We start from the raw sequence: 23,494 nt of genomic DNA, 5'->3' as shown, positions 1-23,494 counted from the left end.
AATTAATTTTTTAAATTCAATAAACTAATTAAAAATACTAATTTACGGAATACTAAATTACTTGTCAGACGGCAAAAAAAACTATTCAATAGGCTAAAAACCGACATTAGGCAAAATAAAAAAAATTACTAGATCCATCAAATCTAAATCCATCAGCCAAAACAGACATTAGGCAAAATACATTCAACTAAGCGGTACTTCGTTACGCTACATCATCATACACATACATACATACAACTGTAGATATATGATCATAAGGCTAATTGCTCTTCTTAGGTCCGGGGCGGCTGGTTGGTGAGCCTAGTGATAGGAGACCATACACACGTTACTACCAAGTAGTCGCCTACCCAAATCATTTAATCGTCTTTATTCAATTCAACATACATTTTTTTTTTTTATATATATATATTTAAAATTTACTACTCATTCCGTCCCAAACGTCGTGCAATATTTATATTTAGCACGAGAATTTAGGTGGAGAGTAGTATTAAATATGATAATTTAAGATAATTTGGATATTAAGTGACGTAATTAGAGAGAAAAATGATTATTTGTTTTTTTTATTTGAGTGATGTGATAAGATAAAGTGAAGTGCGTATTAATATATGTATAAAAATATTATTAATTATTTTTATATTTAAAAATTTTGCAGTGAGTTTGAGAAAAATATATATATATATATTGTACGGTGTTTGGGACGGAGAGAGTACTATAATTTATCAAATTAAAAATAAAAAAATTATAATTTTCCATCAGATAACACGTTTTCCTTTTTCAACGGGATTTTCTAATAAGAATATTTCTATAGAGCGATATATTTCAAGTTCTATATAAAGCTGCTTCAGCCTCACCCCAAATCCCACATCGATAAAATTAAACATCTTCTTCTTCATTGAGCCGCCGTATAAAATGCTGAAGCACAATCTCATTCATTCCTCTTCCTCCGCTCACCAAACCCTAATTCTCTCCCAAAAGCCCGCCCTCGCCGTCGGAGGCAATGCCGCCGCTTGTTCTCCGTTTCCGATTCCTCACCGGAGAAATCCGCTCTCCTTAAGAAAGCCGAGGAACTTCCCCGTGCTTCGGCGGCGCCGCTCCTCCTCCTCCTCCACGGCGGTAAAAGCTATCGTGAGCTCTGAGAAAACGACAGAGGTGAAAGCGCAGTTAATCGTGCTTCCGACCGTCGGAGGCGCGCTGAGTCACCTCGGCTTGAGCAGAGGCCTCGACGACATCACCGACCTGCTCGGGCGGACGCTCCACGTCCAGCTCGTCGCCGCCGATCTGGATCCGAGTAAGTCTGTGGATAATTAATTGATTGATTAATTGGGGGAATATACTGCGAGGGAAGAGATCAATGGAAAACCTAACGCAATCATGAATTCAATAGAACTGCAGGAAAAATAGTAATTCCTATTTGATTTAGGTTTTTAGATTTGGAGATGTTTCCAGTACGGAAATTCTGCAGCAGTTTTGATCGAGCTGATAACCGTAGAAATTGAACGTGTGGTTAATAATATTGGCTGCTCTCTCAGTACGAGGGAAAATTCTGGGGTGTGTTTGGTTGAGTTTTTACGATTGCAAACAATTGTGTGTGTTTTTATTTTTATTTAATAGACACTAGAATTTAAAATATACTCTATCCTCATTCAAATCTATTATCATTTTTTGTTTCTTTTTTTTTAAGTAAAAAAATATCACTTTTTTTTTTTTAAAAACAAAAAAAATATAGAAATTTTTATTTTTACATATTTTTTTTAAAACTCGTGCCCTATCAATTGAGCACACAATTTGATGATAAAAGGAGTATATTATTAGTAAATAATTTAAAATATGGGTGTGTTTTTTCGATGAGTTTGAAAAAAAAATTATTTGAATTTGGTATGAAAATAATGTTTGAAGGAATATTTTGTGAAAAAAAAAAAAAAAATTCCTGAAAAAATAGAGAGTCCAAATAATAAAATTTGGATAAACTCGAACATACCCATATGTTTAAAAATATATATATACATATATATTATATGTATTTATATATTACTGTGTTTGTTTGGGGGATTGGATTTTGAGTTGAGATTAAAATAGTAAAAATTTTGAATTTGAATAGTTGTATGATGGTGATATAAATAGGTGTTGATGTGATGTTTTGAATGTAAAATTGATTTTTAGTATAATATAAAAAATAAAAAATCGGTGTTTGATTTGATATTTTCGAGGAAAAAAATACGATAGAATAGTAAAAATCTAATCCAAATACATATATACACCTTATGTATTAGAGGGGGCTAGGCTTGGATCCACACGGTTTAATTGATATTTTGTCCGTACCTTAATAAACTATTCTTTTTTTTTTTTAATTTTGGTTCAACTATTTATCTAATATTAGGTACATTTATATCATATAATATTAATAAAGTTAATTTAGTATTTTTACATTTATTTATATTACAACTCAATATAATACTAAGTTTTATAAATAAAAAAAACTAATTGATGATAGATATGAGAAGGAGAGAGTATATTATATAGAAATATATTGTGTTTGCTTGTCCAAATTTTTTTGACACAAAAAAAAAAAATTCAAATAAAAATACTAAACAAACAAACCCGTCACAATGCATAGTGGATAGACAATAATACAATATACAATTCATATTTTGACAACGTATAATATATTTCTATACAGCATAATATATTATTGATTCCATTACAATAAACATATTTATAAAATATAGTACAATATATAAATTACCATACAACACAATATTATACTTCCTCTGTCCTAGGTAGGTAATTTGGGCGTGTTACTGTAGACACGAGAATTTAGGTAAAGTATGATTAATAAGTAATTAAGAAGTGTATTAGTAAAAATAACTATTGTATAGTAAAAATAATTATAAATTAAGATTAACATAACTAAATACTTTAATTTAGATGAAAAAAATTATAAAATATAAAATATAATTAAAGTGTATAATTATATAATTATATTTTCAAAAAAAGAAAGGATAAATTATGTGGAATTGATGAAAATAAAAAATATGGACAAATTATGTAGGACGAAATGAGTATTGTACTATATAAACATGCACCGTCTATGTTGACGGGTCAAATATGTTATTTGACTTGGTCACCGCCTTAATCTCCGTCTTATAGTTTATATGTTGTGAGCACCGTCGAAAAACTATTAGCTCGGTAATTTTATAAGAGTTTGTTCTTTTATCATTTTAAATCCAAATCAACACTATTTAGCTACGCAGTTTTTAGTAAAAATACAGTACTGTTATGTACAAAAATATCATATTAAAATATTATTTATATAAAAATTTAAAATTAACATTACATTCTAAATCAATTCTTTTAAAAAAAATGTTACAATTTGTAGTACTCTATTTTATGATGTGTTCGATTGAATCCCATATAGATATATAGGAATGCATATTCTTTTGATAAGTTTGGTAAAATTTTGGTTTTGTTTCTGAAATTTTATGTATTTTGAATATATATATATATATATATACTTTGAAGAAGTGTTTATTTGTATTTATTTTATATTATTATTTTTTGTTGCTTAGGTGAAAGTAGTTAGGTATTTAATATAATATTTTGTTTAGAAATTGATGTATGATCTAATGTTATAAATAAAATAAAATAGTGAAAAATAATTAAAAAGATAAGATAACACAGCTTATATTTCATTAATAATATAAGACGAAAGCACATCTTAGAGATATCTCAGCATTTTTTAACTATTCTTTAAATTAAATAATAAATATTAACTTCATGTATATATGCAGCTAAAAAAATGTTCTTTCTTAAATAAAATTTTGGTTTGTTCGGCTAACACATATTTATCAACACGATTACCGGTATATATATATATTCTATCTTCTCATAAAAAATAATATTTGATATGTTAGCAATACGATTTCACCATAATTCGTATTAAAAATACAAAATTCAAACTAAAAAAAACTTGAAATAAACATAGTGTCGTTCTTAACGTTTTATATAAAATTGAGATTGAAATTGATATTTGTTCAAGAAAAAAAACAAAAATTTTATTGTATTCTTTTGCATTTCATTTTTTTTTTCCTAGATAAAATATCATATTCGAAAGTTATTTTCAAGACAAAATAAGGTATGCAACTATTGTTACAATAATTAATCTAATTCTTATAAATATCTTATTCTGTGAGGTCATGTATTTAAATTCCGACACTTTCTTCAGGTTTTACCTACTACGCATTGTTAACATCAAATATATTATATTTTTTTGCTTAAAAAGAAAAATATTTGGAGATTTTGGAAAATTTTGAGAATTGTGAACATATATGTAATTAAATTAATGTAAATAAGTGTTGAATATAATATTTTTATGTAGAAAATATATGCTGATATTATATTTTAAATAAAAAAAATTAATTTAATAGTAGTAATATTTATTTAAAACATAACTAGCATTAAAATTTTTAAGAGTATGTATATCAACATAACATTAACTTTAGAGTTTGGACTTTAGAGTTTGTTCACTCAGTCTTTTTTGTATTCTTTTAAGAGATTTTTGCAAATTTATATTATTCACTATTTTTTTTCTAAAAAATATTAAATCAAATACTTATTTTTTATATTTTATATTATACAAATCAATTTTATATTAAAAACATAACATAAACACCTATTACATCGTATCATACAATTATTCAAATTCAAAATTTTTACTATTTAAATTCATAAAAAAATCCAACACCCCCCCCCCCCAAAAAAAAAAAAAAAAAGTGGAACAATTTTTTTATAAATATTATTAAAAATATAATATACACATATTAATAGTACAATATATAAATGCAAATAAAATGAATCCTTGCTAGAATCTGGAAAGATAGTATAGCATGGGCAATGCTATAATTTTAAAGATAGGATAAGATTTATTTCAAATGGTATGAAGATTTTATAATAAATGTAATATATGATATTTACAGGATTATTTTATGTTTTATTGCTAGACATTTTGGTGTTCATATGTGTTATTGTTTTGTATTTCCTATTTTAATATATTTTGATAAAAAAAATATATATATATTTTATAATATTTGTATGAAAGATAAAAATTATATATGAATATTTTAAAGAAACATTAGAAAATAGCTAAATTAAAAAAAAAAAAAACCTAAAAACAATAAATGAACACATTAATTGTGATGTTTTTTTTTAAAAAAAAAAAATTGTAACATTTTAAAGAAAATAATAATAAAAAGAAAATTACTAAACAAACTTGCGATGTGTTTTTTTAAAGTTTATTTGAGGTTTAAATTTGGGAACAATAAAATTTTTAATTAATTAAAATAATATATTTATTATAATATAAATAAGTAACTGATTTTGATAATTTTGAGTGTATAAAAAAAATCTTGGTAAATAATATTCTCTATGTCTATCAAAACTGTGTTTATTTTACTATTTTAATATGTACACGAAAGGTGTGATATATAATTTTTAGTAAAAAAATACTCTATTCATCTTCCTTATCTATTATTTTCACATTAATTTACATTTATATCATTACATTTTTTACACTCAATTTCTATTATATGATTTATATCTTTATCAATTCACAAAAATTCCAATTATACCCTTACTTTTTTCTCAATAAAAACAAAAAATAACATTAAAATACTATTATTTTTAATTTTTACGTCCAAAAATTTTGAGCACACTTTTGATGGACGAAGAGAATACTCGATCAAAACTAGACATTAAAGGAACAAATATAACTAAAAAAAAATATCTTAAATATAATTATTGTAAAAATAATATTTTATGATAAAATACAGAGTACATCAAAACTGAAAGTATAACCAAACACAAATAATTAAAAATTATGATATTATTTTTATGTACAAATATATTATACAAAAATCAATTGATTCATATATATATATATTAATATTAACATTTTAAAATATATTATTTAAAAATTTGTTCCTTTTAAACTTTTCTCAGAATTAATTTGTAGTTAAAATAATTTATATTTGAATTAAAAATAAAGTATTGAGTAGAAAAAAATACATAGAAAATATTTGGATAAAAAAAATAAAATACTTCCTTTGTCCACTAACAAGATTTATATATTTCATTTTTGTTTGTTCAAAAAATATATTTTCTTAATAAGTTTGACCACATTATATATTATAAATATCCTTCGATCTAAATTTATTTACATCAATACCACTATATCAAATTTAAACATAAGGACAATATATATATAGAAGTACTACTAACTACTATCTAAATACTATCATTTTCTAATTATGTGTAAAAAATAAATATAAATATATCTTATGAACGAAGATAATATAAATAAAGAAGCCCTAAATTTATTTCAAATCTTGATATTCACTTTACATACTCTATACATTATAATTGTGGATTGTAATTGTGAATTGTATTTGTGGGCGCAATAAACAGAAACCGGAAAGGAAAAAGAAACGATCAAAGGGTACGCCCGCAAAAAAGATGAGGATGATGGCAAAGTATACTACGAGGTCGATTTCAAGGTGCCCTCACACTTTGGCGAGATCGGGGCGATCATGGTGGAGAACGAACACCATAGGGAGATGTTCTTAAGGAACGTATTTCTTGAAGGATCGTACGTGGGAGGCAAAATCGATATTAGCTGCGAGTCGTGGATTCATCCAAAATCCGAAAATCCTGAAGATAGAGTCTTCTTTTGCAACAAGGTACCGAGAATTAGTTTAATTTTTTCGCTCAATTATCATTATCTTTTGTTTTTTTTTTCTTATTATATACTACCTCCGTCCGGCTCTAAGGGTCTTATTTACTTTTTGTATGTTGATATTTGAATATTAATTATTATATGAAAACGTAGTACAAATTCAGGGAAAATGACAAAAATACTTCTATTAGTGTCTTATAATATTACTATAAAAATATTTGTGCAAAAAATTATACAAATATAAAAATATTTTTAATATTAATACAATGAACATGTGAAGTAATGGTCCTCAAATCCATTTTGGCCCCTCTCCCTTATGGACATGTTTTATTGTCGATTTTATTGGCTACCTATCTATTTACTTATCTACATGTTTTCCCAACCACAAGCACTTCCATTCATTTATTTTTGTTTAATAGATTATTTTTTTAGAATAAACTATCAATTTGTTCACTTATAATTTTTAGGTAAAATAATTTTTTATAAATATTATTAAAAAAAGACAATATACGTATACTAATACATACCCACTCACAATATAAATAAACATTTCAATACAAAATATTATTTTTTTTAATATTATCAATATTACTTTCAATAATATAAGAAACATATCCATTAAAAAATACAAAATAAACAAATTCAATGTTACTCAATTTTATATTTTATTAAATTATAGACAATATTATATGTTTGGAGGATTGGATTTTAAATTTACTATTCATTCCATTTCCCCCCAAAAAAATATCAAATCAAACACTTATTTTTTTTTTATGTTATACTAAAAATCAATTTTACATTCAAAACATCGTATCTAACACCTATTTATATCACTTTATACAACTATTCAAAATCAAAATTTTTACTATTTAAATCTCAACTCAAAATCCAATTGTCACTACTTTTTATACTAATACACTCATAATGGCAAAAAAGTTATTTACCCATATTTTTTACCAACTATCAATGTTCTTTAAATTTCGTGTCAAACACAACCCAGGCTATAGTTATGTAACATAGGGAGTATATGATTATATTAAGATTTTAATAATATTTATTTTTATGCAGTACAAAAGTATTTGTATGAAAATGGTGTTATTTTTTACTTTTATTTTTATTTATATAAACTTGTATTAGAATTTTCACAAATTTCTTTAAAAATTTTGAGAAATAAACAATAAGCATTATTTATTTTATTTCTTATTAATAAAAGGTTTAGCTAGAAATTTCACAAATATATTTATACTATAATAATCTCAAGTTTAAAACACTCTATGGTGATTAGAATAAATTATTTGTTTGTCATAAATGTTTTTGCAGTTGATGTATCTTATTTTTATGAGTGAGTAAAAAATTTGAATTTAAATAGTGGAATGATCTGATATAAATAAGTGTTAATGTAATGTTTTAAATATAAAATTTTATTTTTAGTATAATATAAAAATAAAAAATAAGTGTTTGATTGATGTTTTAGAGAAAAAAATTGAAATGAACAGTGTATTTAAATTCTAATTCCCCAAACAAACACACCCTTAAAATTTTAATACTATTTATTTATTCATAATAAATTTTTTATAAAATATATTAAATTTAATTTATATCAACTGCTCAAACAATTTGTATTGCTATTTTACCATGGTAATAAACTAATTATTAGTAGTAATTAATCTTTTATTTATTGGATCCACTCAAAACTCATTTATCTAGTGCCCAAATGAAATTAGCTATTTTCAAATTGGAAGGGAATTGGAAGGGAGAGACTATTTGGGTGTGTTTACTTGTGAGATTTGATTTTCAGTTTTAGTATTTTAATTTTATTTTTTTAAAAAAATATCAAATCAAACATTTATTTATTTTTATTATATTACATTAAAATTAAATTTTACATTCAAAATATTATATCACTACATATTTATATTACATCAAACAACTATTTAAATTCAAAATTTTACTACTCCCTCTGTCCTACTGTCCATTTTTCTATTTAGTCTGTTTCATAACAAAATATGTATTTCAGTAACGGTACTATCTGCCTAACATTACAAATACACTTACAACTTACAATATATTACACAGATACCATTACATTTATAGCACACAATACTGATAAAATTATTTTAGTTATTTTTACTTTATTCCTACTATATCCTAATATAATACTAATATTTTTAAAATTATGTGAAAAAAAAAATGAATACTTAATTATAAGATTAAAAAAATATTTTAGTTCAAAATTTTACTACGATCAAAAATACATCCTTGATAAAACTTCATTAATACGTAATTTATATAAATTATGGGACTAAAGTGTAGTTTTTCACATTTCTATGGCGGCGTACAGTCATACGTTCCATCCCAAACGCCGGAGGGACTCCGGCGGTTCAGAGAGAGGGAGCTCGAGATTCTCCGAGGCGACGGCACCGGGGAGCGCCAGACGAGCGACCGGATTTACGATTACGATGTATACAACGATCTCGGCAATCCTGACGATCCTGACAACGGTGAGAAATTGGCGCGCCCCGTTCTCGGCGGTCCCGAGCGCCCCTACCCTCGCCGGTGCAGGACTGGCCGTCCGATGACTAAGGCAGGTGAGTTCCTTTCCTCCTAACCGATCGGAGAAGATGATGCACACCATGTGTTTATCAAAATGCCTAGCTTAGACTTTGAATAGTGTTTCAATGTTGGTTACGATTCGTGAAGTGCTTTCGATTTTGCATCGAAAATTCCTGAATTGAATTGCGTAAATTGGATTCCATCGATTTGAAATTGCAGATCCATTGTCGGAATCGCGAGCCAACGATGTGTACGTTCCGAGAGATGAGGCGTTCTCGGAGGTAAAGCAGGTTACCTTCTCGGCGAAGACGGTGTACTCTGTGCTCCATGGATTGTTCCCTTCGCTGAAGTCATCGGTCGTGGATACAGACCAAGGATTTCCGCATTTCACGGCTATCGATTCTCTGTTCAACGAAGGAGTTCTGCTTCCGGATATTCCGACGACTGGATTTTTGGGGAATATCATACCTAGAGTGGTGAGAGCAGTCTCCGACTTGCGGAATAACGTCCTGCAGTTCGAAACTCCTGAACTGATCGACAGTAATTTCACGATCTCTCCGCCATTGATGTGATGTTTAGTTAGTTCTTTGCTGGTTTTTATTCTTCGAATTCATTGCAGGAGATAAGTTTTCGTGGCTTAGGGATTCTGAATTTGGAAGACAAACTCTAGCAGGTCTCAATCCATGCTGTATTAAACTGGTTACGGTATGTCTTCGATTTCGATTGCGTTCGTTTCCTTCGAATCATGTCGCGATTTCAGCGAGTTTTGACCTCTTGTATTTGATTTGATGCTTTGGAAAGTTCGTTCAAAATCGTCGGTAAATGTACAGTTCGAATTCATAGAGAATTGCTGAGAGTAGAGTCTTTTTTGTCCGATTACAGGAATGGCCGTTGAAGAGCGCGCTTGACCCGGAGATATACGGGCCTCCGGAATCAGCAATCACGACGGAGATTATATACGAAGAAATCGGAGGCGTAATGTCAGTCGAGGAGGCAAGAACATCGAGAACTCACGGATTAATCTTCATTAGCAAACATCTCGTTCCTTTCGTATCATCTAAATCTTTTAATCGAACGCAGGCGGTGAAGCAGAAGAAGCTCTTCATGCTGGATTATCACGACGCATTTTTACCATTCGTGAGCAAGGTTCGAGAGCAAGAAGGGACAACATTTTATGGATCCCGAACGCTGTTTTTCTTGACTCCCAAAGGCACATTAAGGCCTCTCGCCATCGAGCTTGTTCGACCACCGATGGACGGGAAGCCCCAGTGGAAGCAAGTATACGCCGAAAGCTGGGATGCCACCGGAGTTTGGCTATGGAGGCTCGCGAAAGCCCACGTCCTCGCGCACGACACCGGTTATCATCAATTAGTCAGCCACTGGTAACGCCGTAATTTTATTTTCTCAAACACTCGAACCGTTGCAGCTTCCGAAAAAAAAACTAATCTTTGCTCGACTCAGGCTGCGGACGCATTGTTGCACGGAGCCTTACATCATCGCGACGAATCGGCAGCTGAGCGCAATGCACCCGATTTACCGAATCTTGCATCCTCACTTCCGGTACACGATGGAAATCAACGGATTAGCTCGAAGCGCCCTTATCAACGGAGGCGGGATCATCGAGACTACGTTCTCCCCGCTCAAGTACGCGATCGAGCTGAGTTCTGTCGTTTACGACAAACTCTGGCGATTCGACGAGCAGGCGCTCCCGGCAGATTTGATCAGCAGGTAAATTTTCCATACACTCTGTTACCGAAGATCTTCGATATCCAGCGGGAGTATGAATCGCGTTGGGTTTGGATCGATTTCAGGGGACTGGCTGTCGAGGATCCGAACGAGCCGCATGGCCTGAAGATGACGATCCCCGACTACCCTTACGCCAATGACGGGTTACTCATCTGGGACGCGATCAAACAATGGGTCTCGGACTACGTCGAGTACTACTATGAGGATGACAGCATCGTGAAATCGGATACCGAGCTCCAAGCGTGGTGGGACGAAATCCGAACTGTCGGCCACGCCGATAAGAAGGACGAGAAATGGTGGCCGGAGCTGAACTCGCCGGAAGACTTGATCGGAATCTTGACGATTATCATATGGATAACTTCTGGCCACCACGCTGCAGTGAATTTCGGCCAGTTCGACTTCGCCGGATACTTCCCGAACCGGCCTACCATCGCTCGGAAGCCGATGCCAACCGAGGACCCCAAGGAGCAAGAGCGCGAAAGTTTCATGGAACGGCCAGAGGAATTCCTGCTCGAGTGTTTCCCGTCGCAGCTTCAGGCGACGCTGGTTATGGCCGTTTTAGATATTCTGTCGACGCACTCACCCGACGAGGAGTATATCGGAGAGCAGATCGAGCCGTACTTTGCGCACGATAAGATCATCAACGCTGCGTTTGAGAGATTCAGCGGCAGGCTGAAGGAGATCGAAGGAATCATCGATGCTCGGAACGCAGACCCGAGTCTATTGAACAGGACGGGGGCGGGAGTCGTCCCGTACCAGCTTCTGAAACCATTTTCTGAGCCCGGCGTGACGGGGAAAGGCATCCCTAACAGCATTTCGATTTAGCGATCGGTGTCTCGAGCCTTTGTATCCGACGAATGCCTTCAAACATCATGATTTTTGCGAAAGAATAAATGGCCTGTCGCGGCTTTTTTTCTGATCATTCGATGGTTAGCGATTAACGATATAACAAACTCGATAATCTCATCGCCGGAATAAAATTAAGCGTCGAAAACATGCCATGATAATGTAAGAAAAATTAACGACGACAATGCGAGAACAAGAGGAGAAGGGTGTGCCTCTCTCAGCTGCATTCCACGACGGCCTCGGCTGCGCGACGAGGCGTGTTCTTTCGCCTGTTCCTATTCGGACGAATGCTGCGGCAAACATTCGACTCGTCCTCGACGCTCGATTTTGTGACATCGACATTTTCCTCTTTTTTCGCCTCCTCGACTTTCTCCGCCCCGGGAGAATTCCTTTTTCGTTTCTTCCCATTCGCGTCTTTGTTTGGTGTTCCCGTCGTGTCTTCCTCGCTCCCGTCGTCTTCTATCTTCTGCACTTCGAAGTCTTCTTCATCGACATCGTCTTTGAGTGGCTTCTGCGGCCTCCCTCGTCTCTTCTGCGCCGGAATCTTTTCTTCCTCGCCGCTCCCAGGATCGTCTTGACTAGCCACATTGTGCTTCTTTCCTTTCGCTCGACCCCTCCCCATTGTCCAACGCCTGATATTATCGCAAACCTTATTCGAATTCCTGCGAAAGAAACAACGTAAAATCTGCTGCTCAAACAAATGTACATAACACAGGCATGAAAACAGGCGAATCGCCGAATAACACAAGACAGATAGCTTCAATCATGAGAAGATTACAAAACCGAAAGCAAGAACAACCAGCAGCCATACTCGAATAGAAGAAATCGTTGTTAGATCGATAGTAACAATGAAACAAACCTATGAGCTAATTCCATATCTCAAAAGAACTTCGATGAATCTCAACTACCATGGCAAACTTACATCAACTAGACTTTGTCGAATTCGAACCTCATCAACTACATAGGATAAATATTATCCTATAGAACTCAAGGGAAAACAAATCATCAAAGCATAACAAAATACAGTTCTTTTCTTTGTAGAACCCAAAATAGTTATAGTAATTTTCGCAAAATAACTGAACATTACTACATTTAAATCAATGGTCAATCGAAACCCCAAAACCAAAAACACAACCAGATACTCACGAGTGTACGGCACAAGAAGAATCTTTTCTCAGCATACATATAAATCACAATTCTCATATATATCTCAGAGATCTAAAAGCCATGGCAATAGGAGATCAGCTTCAAAATGCAAGAAAGAAACAAAAGAATATACTCCCTGGTTACTAATCTGATTCCAAACTTGAGAATGACTACCAACATCCCATCTGATTCGAGTCAAGAAATGGAAGTTTAAAGAGAAATTTGAACTTAAAGTAAAGGGAAGACATCAACACATCAACATGCAGAGCAGAACAAAACAGAACAAATGAATCTCTAAATATGGCGATGACTAAACGAATCAAGCAAATCAAATCAACTCAAATCCAAGGGCAGATCAGATCCATGGATACAGACAGACATAGTAGAGAGAGAGAGAATTACAGTTTATAATGAATCAAATATCAATATCAATATCATCACTTACTAGCAAGGGAAGTGTCGACAAAATCATTCCATCCCAATCTGCCAAACCAATGCTCCAAATGAGTGAATCTTCGATTGCCCAAATAGAAGAGAAGAAATTATCCACCAGACCAGAGAGGAAGATTTGGAACTGTGGAGACGACGACGCTACTTCCACTTCCACTTCCACTTCCAAGAAGAGTCAATAAAACTCCGATCTTTACAGATCAAGAAAATCGAAACAGGAAGAACACACCAGCAACAACAGATTGACAGTTCTTGAGAGAGCGAGACACACACAAAGCGTGGAGGAGGAGATTAATAGATAGATATTTGTTGAATGGCTTTGCAGATTGTGCTGCAGCTGCTGGTGGTGGAGAGAGAGAAAGAGAAGAGATAGAGAGAGACAGAGAGGAGTGCAGCTGCAGCATCAACAAATTAAAGTGGGGTCTAAATCTACGATAACAAGTGTGTAAGTCCGTGTTGTGTTGTTCTAGTGTGGGACAAAATTGAATTACAGCTCTATTTTTTACTCTCTCTGACTCTCACTCTATCTGCCCCATCCATAGTAAACATCTAGGTTGAGTTATTTTGTACATTTTACTATATATTTTTATTATTAATTTTTTCTAAAAAAAAAAATATCACATCAAACAATAATTTTTTTTTTTTATATTATACTATAAATTTATTTTACATTCAAAACATCATATCAACCTTTATTTATATCACATTAAATAATTATTCCAGTTCAACTTTTTATTATTAAAAAATTCACACCCAAAAACTAAAACTCACAGACAAACACACCTTTAAACTTTAAAGGCTTGTATTGTTAAGTAAGAATGACTAATGGTGTGAGATTAACTTTGTGACAGTAGATTCTGATATTTAGATTTCAAACATCTTCAAATCTTATCAGCTACACGTTTATTATAGTAATATTTTATTATTCGATCTTTATAATTTTATATAAAAATTAATGGTATAAATAGTAAAGAATAAACTCGTAACTACAACAATCCCTCTAATACAATTTACTTGCAAGCTATTAGATTTAACTATAGATTTATATTTTCTTCATTTTTGGTCAATGGAGCAGAAGTTTCCAAGTATTTCCCTTGCTATAGTAAAACAATACACTGCCCAAAAGCTATTCAAAACGGCATCTAAATATACCCAAGACTTAACCTTTCACAAAATTATAGAAACACAAAGGAGGGAGGAACACTTTGCACTCTTTTGTCAAGAAATGATCAATGGAACCAACCACAGCATTTAAAAAGGTAGATGTTAGCTAACACTAATCAATCACATGTAATGTTACCCCATAAAAAGTCTCTTACCTTTATGAGCTCATCCGATCCAATCCAATTCGACTCGAAGATGTCATGTGGTAGATCAGACAGTCATTAAAAGAGTTCATGAGAGTGTAGCAGGCTTCAATTATGGAAGCCACATTGATGATGATGAGCAACCGGACCGCTGAAATTAATTTAAGGAGCTTCAAGGCAATCTTTGATCTCCATCTCACCCTAACTTGGTTCAACATTCGAGCAGGATCCAATCTTCGCTGCAAAACCAAAATTCCAGCAAAAGACAACCACAGATTGTTTGTTTGTTTTTCTTTTTTTCTTTTTTGTTTTTTTTTTTTTTTTTTTTTTCAGTGTGAGATGTTGTGGCAATTGGGCAGCCCCGACGTGGTCGGGAGTTTTGAACATTCTTCGGTTTTCGACTGGGAAGGAAAGGGATGTGTGCCTTTCTCTGTAGCTAAATTCAAATAATTGCATTGAAATAAATATGGTGTGTGTGTTGTGTATTTACACATGTTTTCGAATCAATTTATAGTAAAATTATTATCAATCTATTAAACAATATAAATTCAAATTATTCAATCATATTCAAAATACAATCCAACAGAGATGGAAACAAAGTGAACATATGTGAAAGTTGCCACATATTAGAAACATTGATAATGACAGCATTTATGGAGTTCTGATCCAACCCAAACAAATATTTATGCTGAAAAAGAACAGAGTTTTACAAACTGAGGAGAGAGAAAAAAAAAAAAAGAAAAAAGGAGTGAGAGAATGGGTGTGGGTGTCCTAAAAGTGGGAAACCAAGTGAGAGATCATTCTGGAAAAAGTGTCATCACTCACACTCATATGATAAATTTGATATGCAACAAAAATTTGCAATAAAAAAATTGTATTGAAGGTAAAACAAGATTGTTTATTAAAAGAATATTATGTACCCAGAATTTATAATTAAAAAATAATAATAAAAGAAAACATTAAAATCAGACCAAACACAATAACACACCTATAGACTTTTGGTCGGTTCCTTTATTTTATTATCATTAGTATTATTTTATGGTTCTAATTCACAATGTAGGATGCCCTTTTTGGACCAAACAATTGATTATTTATTATGCACAGAAATCATAGGGTCAAGTCTAAGAGTTCCTCAAGCACAAAAATCTGTGTACTATCCCTTAAAAGTTACTTACCTGTTATGAATTTCCATTAAAAGAAATGCTACTATAGATAGATTAAATGTAAAAGAAAAGAAAACAATAAACAGAGCAAAGTGTGAAAGAAAAGGAAAGGCCAAAATTTAATCAATAATTATAATATCTACCTATAATTTGTTTCTCACACCTAAATTTAAGATTCAGCAATTATGGCCATGAATGGAAACAAACTTCAGACTGCAGCAAGAAGCAACTGAAATTATAATAATATTGTTGTATTGAATCTTTCCCAATGTCAATCAAACTTGATTGCTAAAGATTAACAATAACAGATTTTTTTTTTCAGAAAAATGGAAATGACATTAAAAAGATTTATGAAAGTATGATCAAGGAGATTCTCATTCTAGTGCTTCATGTTTGTATAAGTATTGTAAACATATTTCCAATTTTTGGCAAATAAAGTGATGGATGAAGGTAAAGAATGAGATTAAATTTGATAATTTGACTACCATGAAAGCTAAGCATCATCAAGAAAAGTTATAAGAAAAATGAGAGAGTTAAGTACCTACAGTGAGTCGAATTGAAGCTCCGAAGGAGAAATTCAGCGCCATTGTCGAAGATAGCTTCCAGTTTCATCTTTTACTGCAAACATTTGGAATCTTTCATTGATATGTGATGGCAAGTTACAATTCTGAGTTGAATGAGCTAAAACCCGGGTTTTTCCGAACTTTCTTGTCCTTCATGGCTTCCCTTACATCGCGAACGTCTCCCCACTTGCCCTCGGAGGCATATATGTTTGAGAGTGTCACAAAATCCCCAGGCGTCTTCGGTTCCATCTTGTAATGTTCAGAGATCTTTTCAGCAAGATCATGCCTTTCATGGATCTTGCAGCCATTGAGGAAGGCTCCGATGATCGAATCTGTGGCTTTCACACCAATCTCCTTAATGTAATCGTATGCCTCGTCCAGTTTCCCAACCCGGCACAGAAGATCAATCAAACAAGAGTAATGTTCTTTACTTGGTTCGACCCCAAACAAATCCATAGACCTAAATATTTCGAGGCCCTTCTGCACTAGACCGCCATGGCTAAAAGCGTACAGAACAGAAGTTAGTGTAACTTCATTCGGCTGTAGTCCTTCACTCAGCATCCTCTCGAAAAGCTCGAATGCGCAATCTACCATCCCGTGCCTTCCATAGCATCCGATCATAGCATTCCAAGATGCTGCATTCTTATCACAAATGGAGCTGAAAACTGTCGATGCATCTTTTACCCTCCCACTTTTCGAGTACATGTCAACAAGTGCAGTGACAACAAAGGCATTGATTTCGAGACCCGTTCTGTAAATCGCTCCATGGATTTCTCTCCCGCGAACAATCGCACCAGCCATATTGCACGCCGGGAGCACCACTGTAACGGTCACTTGATTAGGCTTGATCCCGGACATTAACATACGTCGAAACAATTCTAAAGCTTCAACACCCCTCTGGTTTTGCACAAAACCAGAAAGCATTGCATTCCATGTAACCAAATCAGGGACTAATCCATCTTTGTCCATCTGAGAAAACAAAGTGAATGCACCATCACAATCCCCGATCCTCGAGTGACCGGCGATGATCGCGCTCCACGTAAACTCATTTGGCTCGACGCCGGCCAACCTCATTCTTTTAAACAGGGCAACAGCCTCTCGGATGTTTCCTGAATCAGCATACCCACAGATCATCGTAGTCCATGAAGCAATATCCCGTTCAGGCATTTCGTCGAACACTTTACCTGCACAGAATATCTCCCCACACAATCTATACATATCGATCAACCCATTGCACACCAACGCAACCTTTTCCAGTCCGATTTTGTAAATCAGGCCATGAACTTGTCTCCCCAAATCCAAATCCATCAAACCGACGCAAGCTTTCAAGATCACAGAAAAAGTGTACCTGTTTGGGTACGCGCTGCTGCTCCTCGATTCTTGTAACAACGAAAAGTACCGAACAGCCTCTTCAAGAAACCCTAACTCAACCAACGCCATAATCATCCAATTGAAGGCGAATGCGTTAGGGTTTGGAGTTCCTTGCAGTAGTAGCTTCGAAGAATTCAAATCTCTGCAACAGGCGTATGCCGCTATCAGCCTCGAGCTCATCGACAAGCAATCCATGTCGACCTGCTTCGTCACCATCAACGCGTGGACTTGCTTGCACGGATTCAGTGCCTTCGTCTTCATGCATCTCTGCAATAACAAACTGCAACTGTCAATGAAAACTTTACCTGGTGAAAACAACAATCTCCTCATCCTGCCGTACATTCCAACGATCCACTTTCTTCCCTCCTATTATACATAAATTCATACTGAATCATAAACTCTGCAAGATTGTGTACAATGAATTTCTGAAACATATAAATAGATTTCTCTCATAGCCAAATGTGCATATAACAGAACGAACAAATATGTGAAGGTGGTAAAGGCTACAGCTTTTAAAACATTACAGAGCAAAAACACAATGAATGCTGCTGCTATTTGTATCTACATTGTGTGCTCGTCTCTTCAGTGATTAGAGAGAGGGATGCATAAGAGTTAAGAGGAGCAGGAGAGCATGCTGACTCCGGGACGATAAGCCCAAGCCGGCGGTAAGCGAGCATATTTTTCCATTCCAGGCTGATCGTCGTATGGCCGTTCCATGACTTTTAGCAGGCGACGAACTTCTTCAAAGTCTCCGAGTTCTGCTGCGTCGATGGCGCTTTGACATAGATAGTTTCTAAGTATGTACTTGGGATTCACTGAGTTCATCGATGTTTTCCTCTCCTCGTCGGATAAGTCACTCTCAGCAAGCTGCAACAGAAGCTATGGACATTAACAATTTAACATACATATATACACACATACATATATATATAGAGAGAGAGAGAGATAACTAGCCTCTTGTATGTAAGATTTCACCCAGGAGGTCCAAGCATCGCGACGTTCTTTGCCAATGTCCAACAGAACGGCCTTCAGAGGAACCAAAAGCGACTCTTCTGGAATGGCAGGATCAGATTTAACATTTGAAAGCAAACGAAAGAAGTTTGTATAGTCAACTTTATCGACCGCCATATTTTTCAGGAGATCACTGATGAGTTGCTTGTTGTACTTGGGGAGACCGAGTTTCTTGGTCACTAAAGCTTGATACTCATCCATAAACTTCGTTCCATACCTGATAGATAATACATCAACAGCAGGTGTCACGGGCATAGAGCTGTTAAAACTCATGATAAGAAATGTAATGAAGAATACCTCTCTATAATATAATCGGTTTCCTTCTTGTTAATCAACTGGGCAGAGGAGAGAGTCGTGGCAAACTGAGCGATGTTCCATGAGCCAATGTCGGGTTGGTTTGCAAAGCAGTACCGTCTACCAGGAAGATCGGTGATATTTGGGGTATAACTCGGATCAAAAGCATCTAAGAAGCCAAAAGGACCATAATCGATGGTAAGTCCCAGTACGCTCATGTTATCCGTATTCAACACTCCGTGGGTGAATCCAATTGCTTGCCACTTGGCAACTAAGGAGGCTGTAAGCTCGGCAACTTCGACCGCCCAAGCTGTCAGTTGGCATTGCAAACAAAAATAAATGAGCTTGTTGAATGAAGTTATCTTTCCAAAAAGGAAAAAAGTAATAAACATAAATCAGAAGAATTCATCCGGAGCCGGTAGTTTCAACATAAACGAAACAAATATAGAACATTTCTTGGAATGAAGAACTTCCAATAAAAAATGTACTTGAATCTTTTAGTTGAATTAAAGATACCATTCATGCATGTCCCAATTGGTTAATTCTTATAGATGTTATAGGCGAAGTAGTAGCTTGATCATATATGGTAGTTCATTTGAGACGATAAGGTAAGTAATCGGCCACTAAAGTTCTGATTAAATAAAAGTTAATAATTACACATAAGCAGAAAACTATCTTCCAGCTTTATAGTAGATTTTTCAGAAGTTCCTAAGAGACAACAAAAGATATGAATTTAAAGTCAGGTATAAAACAATGGGTGTGCCCTATCAATAAGCTTCTAGCAGGACTAGAGTCTAAGAGTAAAAAAACACTTGTAGCCTTGGGAGTCGAATGATTGCAGTGTCAAATGCATAGCAATTGAACGAGCGTTACAAAGTACAGAGGCAATTGATACGATAAAGATTATCATTTAAAATAATTAGAACAAGATATATGCTCGGGAATAAATTATAGTAAGGGGGATGTTCTTATCTACAAAATGATTACTCACCGGCATACTTGTTTGAAGTTAAATCCACAACTGAATCATCTCCTTCACCAGTGGTAAATGACAGAGTGTCACTTTTGCTCAGGTTCTCTAAATGGGGAAAGTGATGTCTGATGCAATAGTCGGCCAGTTTGTGAACAAGATCAAAATCATCTCTAGTCGCATGTATTTGGTATGAACCAAATCGAAGAAAGGATTGAGCTACTCTGCAAACAATTGCACCGGGCTCATCCTTTGGATTCCCACTGCACGTAAAAGAGCCCATACATGAAAACAAGGAAGCAAAGACATAAAGATATATGAAAACATAATCATTACAGAGTATTCATTTTACAAGATGCATAGAAAGTTCATAACAAGATTAAAGCTGTTAAAATTTGGTTTTCAGTGCTGTCTCTATCTACAAATATTGCATAAAATCAGCAGAGAAATATATATATATATATAGGAAAGTAGTGTAATATTTTTCATAACCCTTGGTTACGAGGTAAGAACATATCAAAACAAAGCTCCAAAGACTTACTCATAAAACATGTCTCGGGTAACATATTTTCCAGTTGTCACCAGACACAATGCTCGAGTTGTTGGGATTCCAAGATTGTGCATTGCCTCACTGCAGAGGAATTCCCGGATGCTACTGCGCAATACTGCAAGACCATCAGCAAATCGGCTGTATGGAGTCCTCCCAGCACCCTTAAGCTGCAACTCCCATCTCTCAGACTTGGAATTGAGAATCTCTCCAAGCGTAATAGCTCGACCATCACCCAATTGCCCAGCCCACATTCCAAACTGATGTCCTCCATAGCATTGAGCATAAGGCATTCTGTAAAATTCAAGGCAAAATATGCGGCTCGTATAGCCACCAATAAACCGAAATAACAAAAGACAAAAATATAGAAAAGAGGTATAAAGTGACACTTACATTCCAACAAGAGGAGAAGCTCCAGAGAATATTTGTGCAAGGTCAGGCCTTTCGAATCTGAGAATTAAAACACATTATACATGAAGATATCAACAGAATTATAGGAAGAACTTCACTTGATATAAAACAAACAAGTTAGACAATTGAATTACTCTCGAGGATCTAAATCAAGTAACTCTGCAACTGACTCCGACCAAGCCACAAGTTGAGGGTTATCAACCTCTGCAGACGGAAAAACTGTTGTATAGCAGGCGTGTAATACCTGCACAAAGTAGCAAGACAACATATGATCGCATCCAACTGAATATATTGAGGAAACTTGAGAAGCTTTTCTATGAATTTCAGTTAAACCAATGCCCAATTATTAACAGCATAAAAGCATTCCATCAGCAAAAACCAAAAAAAGCATTATCCTCCAAAGGTATTATTAATACTGGAAATGTATTGAAATAGAATTGCAAAATATTCAGGAAATTCATATACGAGCAAGAAAAATCGAAGCAAATAAAACCTAATCGTGCTAGGATGATGCATCGGCGATCGAATTGATTTATAAAACACTAAACATGCTAAATGTTTGAGAGCCAAACTAATCCAAACTCGAAGCTTCAAAAACTACAATTCGGAAGTCAGCAAAGCAGTGAAAATAAAATTAAAAAAAAAAAAAAAATGAATAGACAAACCTCTCGTGGAGTTAAATCGGTAATTGGATCGCCGGGAAGCTCTCGAACAAAGGAGTGATCCCATTTCAGTTCTTCCAGCTTCAAATTGACCCTATTTTGACTGTTACTGTCCTCATTACGATTGTCATCCTCCAAAGATTGATTCTTCAAGCTGTCCGAAATAGCGTCGAGGGAGGGACCAGCAGCGGCAGGAGAAAAATCGCGATCCATTAGAAATTCGGGAGGAAGATAGAAGGGAGGAGATTGAAGAATGAGTTTATGGAAATCGAGAAGCGGTGGAGGTGGAGGGAGACGGCGGCGATGGATGGAAGAAATGCCCCAGAGTGAACCCGGCGTCTCGGGAAAGAAGATTTTTGTTTTAATCGTTTTGACATTTTGACCCATCTGTGTTAAATTAAAGAAACTGCGGAGGTTTTTACTGCATCTAATATTTTAGGGTAAGTTTGTTTAGATGCGATTGATATTGAGTTGATATTAAAATAATATACTATTTTTTTATTTTGTGAAAAAAAAATATATATATTTTTTTAGAAACACATAGTTTTTAAAATTTGAAATTTTGAGCAAAAGAAATATATCATTTTTGTTATTTTCAATAGGCGAATATATACAGTATATTTTTCTTATTATTTTTGTTTTTTTTACTTAAAAATATTTAATTTTTTATTTTAGAAAAAAATAATTTTGATATTCACTTGCCACAGTTCGTCTAATGTAATTTGTATTTTCAGGTCTAGTTTGAAGGATACTATATTTGAGGTCATGTTCCACTCGTAAGGATTGCAAATTTTCACATTATAAAAAATAATAATAATCATACACTAATACCAAAATACCTTTTAATTTTTAAAATTTCAAAAAAAATCTTTAAAGTTGAGACAGGGAGAATATATTATAATTTAATAAAAGAATAAGAAAATCAGAATGAAGTCTTTCTTTAAAGTTGAGACCGATAGAGTATATTATAATTTAATAAAATAATAAAAAAATCAGAATGAAGTCTTCCGTGATGTTTATGATAATTAATTATTACTTAATTCAATTAATTGATTTAATCAGTGGAATTTAGTAAAAAAAAAAAAAAAGACAATTGTTTATTACTGTTAGTCCCAAATTCGATTAAATCCGTCGCAACAAACAAATAACAACAATAATAATTAAACAACACAAACGTAGATACAAGTAGATTTACACAGACAATTTATGAGATGATCAAATAACATACAGGTTTTGTAAACAAAAAAACGAAACACACAAAATTAATAACTAGTTCGGTCACACGTGACCTACATTTGGAGGTTCCAACCCAAACTCATATCAACTCATTCAAAATCGATCAAGCTAACAACTCACATTTTATTTTATTTGTAAAATCTACTCAACATACTCCACAAAATATTCTATCTAACAAGACTATTCTCAAAATGGAATTTCACATCTCACTGTCTCTACTCACAAGTTTTTTACAATGGATTGCAATTAATTTCATCCACTTTGGCGGGACGGGACCAATTTTTGGGTTCTTCCTCTGAACTAGAGCTCCACCAAAAATCGAATTGGATCAATTTTTATTTGGCCTATTTTTTTGAGTTTGGATTCATGAGCAAGTATGCAAGTGTATTGTCTTATCACCTGAAAACATCAATCAAAATAGTAATGACAAAATTTATTGCCAACAATTACAAGTACGAGAAAGTAATGAACTAAATATGAGGTATGCGTTA

At 33.6% G+C, this 23,494-nt stretch overlaps 4 protein-coding genes across 4 annotated transcripts; 1 reads left to right on the top strand and 3 right to left on the bottom strand.

Moving 5' to 3' along the window:
* The first annotated feature begins 854 nt into the window (after positions 1-854).
* Positions 855-11,948, top strand: LOC127258906 (linoleate 13S-lipoxygenase 2-1, chloroplastic). The gene is made up of 9 exons (XM_051285971.1): positions 855-1,288; positions 6,460-6,731; positions 9,069-9,315; positions 9,500-9,820; positions 9,900-9,985; positions 10,163-10,273; positions 10,361-10,662; positions 10,742-11,008; positions 11,092-11,948. Exons 1-9 carry the CDS (start codon positions 910-912, stop codon positions 11,849-11,851), a joined length of 2,745 nt encoding a protein of 914 aa, XP_051141928.1. The 5' UTR covers positions 855-909; the 3' UTR covers positions 11,852-11,948.
* Positions 11,296-13,898, bottom strand: LOC127258909 (uncharacterized). The gene is made up of 2 exons (XM_051285974.1): positions 13,464-13,898; positions 11,296-12,534 (listed from the first exon to the last, which is right to left on the bottom strand). The coding sequence occupies exon 2, from the start codon at positions 12,492-12,494 to the stop codon at positions 12,090-12,092; it is 405 nt and encodes a 134-aa protein (XP_051141931.1). The 5' UTR covers positions 12,495-12,534; positions 13,464-13,898; the 3' UTR covers positions 11,296-12,089.
* A 1,224-nt stretch (positions 13,899-15,122) lies between these two features.
* LOC127258908 (pentatricopeptide repeat-containing protein At5g59600-like) lies at positions 15,123-18,214 on the bottom strand. Its single transcript, XM_051285973.1, has 2 exons — positions 16,484-18,214; positions 15,123-15,211 (listed from the first exon to the last, which is right to left on the bottom strand). Exon 1 carries the CDS (start codon positions 18,212-18,214, stop codon positions 16,598-16,600), a length of 1,617 nt encoding a protein of 538 aa, XP_051141930.1. The 3' UTR covers positions 15,123-15,211; positions 16,484-16,597.
* Positions 18,215-18,294: 80 nt separating this feature from the next.
* LOC127258907 (uncharacterized) lies at positions 18,295-22,136 on the bottom strand. The gene is made up of 8 exons (XM_051285972.1): positions 21,771-22,136; positions 21,240-21,349; positions 21,088-21,144; positions 20,689-20,988; positions 20,169-20,410; positions 19,181-19,487; positions 18,827-19,100; positions 18,295-18,739 (listed from the first exon to the last, which is right to left on the bottom strand). The coding sequence occupies exons 1-8, from the start codon at positions 21,978-21,980 to the stop codon at positions 18,485-18,487; spliced, it is 1,755 nt and encodes a 584-aa protein (XP_051141929.1). The 5' UTR covers positions 21,981-22,136; the 3' UTR covers positions 18,295-18,484.
* Positions 22,137-23,494: the final 1,358 nt, after the last annotated feature.

This window comes from Andrographis paniculata, unplaced genomic scaffold, assembly GCF_009805555.1.
Source record: "Andrographis paniculata isolate CXL003 unplaced genomic scaffold, ASM980555v1 Contig5END, whole genome shotgun sequence".
Classification (NCBI taxonomy): Eukaryota; Viridiplantae; Streptophyta; class Magnoliopsida; order Lamiales; family Acanthaceae; genus Andrographis; species Andrographis paniculata.
The sequence above is the reverse complement of the archived record's forward strand: the minus strand, read 5'-3'. Positions and strand labels throughout refer to the sequence as shown.

Bases quoted from the DNA above. Each gene is read 5' to 3' on its own strand.
- LOC127258906 (XM_051285971.1), top strand. From the start codon at position 910: ATGCTGAAGCACAATCTCATTCATTCCTCTTCCTCCGCTCACCAAACC. The intron at 1,289-6,459 runs GTAAGTCTGTGG...CGCAATAAACAG, and splicing joins CGCCGCCGATCTGGATCCGA to AAACCGGAAAGGAAAAAGAA. The intron at 9,316-9,499 runs GTGAGTTCCTTT...TTGAAATTGCAG, and splicing joins CCGTCCGATGACTAAGGCAG to ATCCATTGTCGGAATCGCGA.
- LOC127258909 (XM_051285974.1), bottom strand. From the start codon at position 12,494: ATGGGGAGGGGTCGAGCGAAAGGAAAGAAGCACAATGTGGCTAGTCAA.
- LOC127258908 (XM_051285973.1), bottom strand. From the start codon at position 18,214: ATGTACGGCAGGATGAGGAGATTGTTGTTTTCACCAGGTAAAGTTTTC.
- LOC127258907 (XM_051285972.1), bottom strand. From the start codon at position 21,980: ATGGATCGCGATTTTTCTCCTGCCGCTGCTGGTCCCTCCCTCGACGCT. The intron at 21,145-21,239 runs GTAATTCAATTG...TTTAATTCTCAG, and splicing joins CTTGATTTAGATCCTCGAGA to ATTCGAAAGGCCTGACCTTG. The intron at 20,989-21,087 runs GTAAGTGTCACT...TGAATTTTACAG, and splicing joins GCTTCTCCTCTTGTTGGAAT to AATGCCTTATGCTCAATGCT.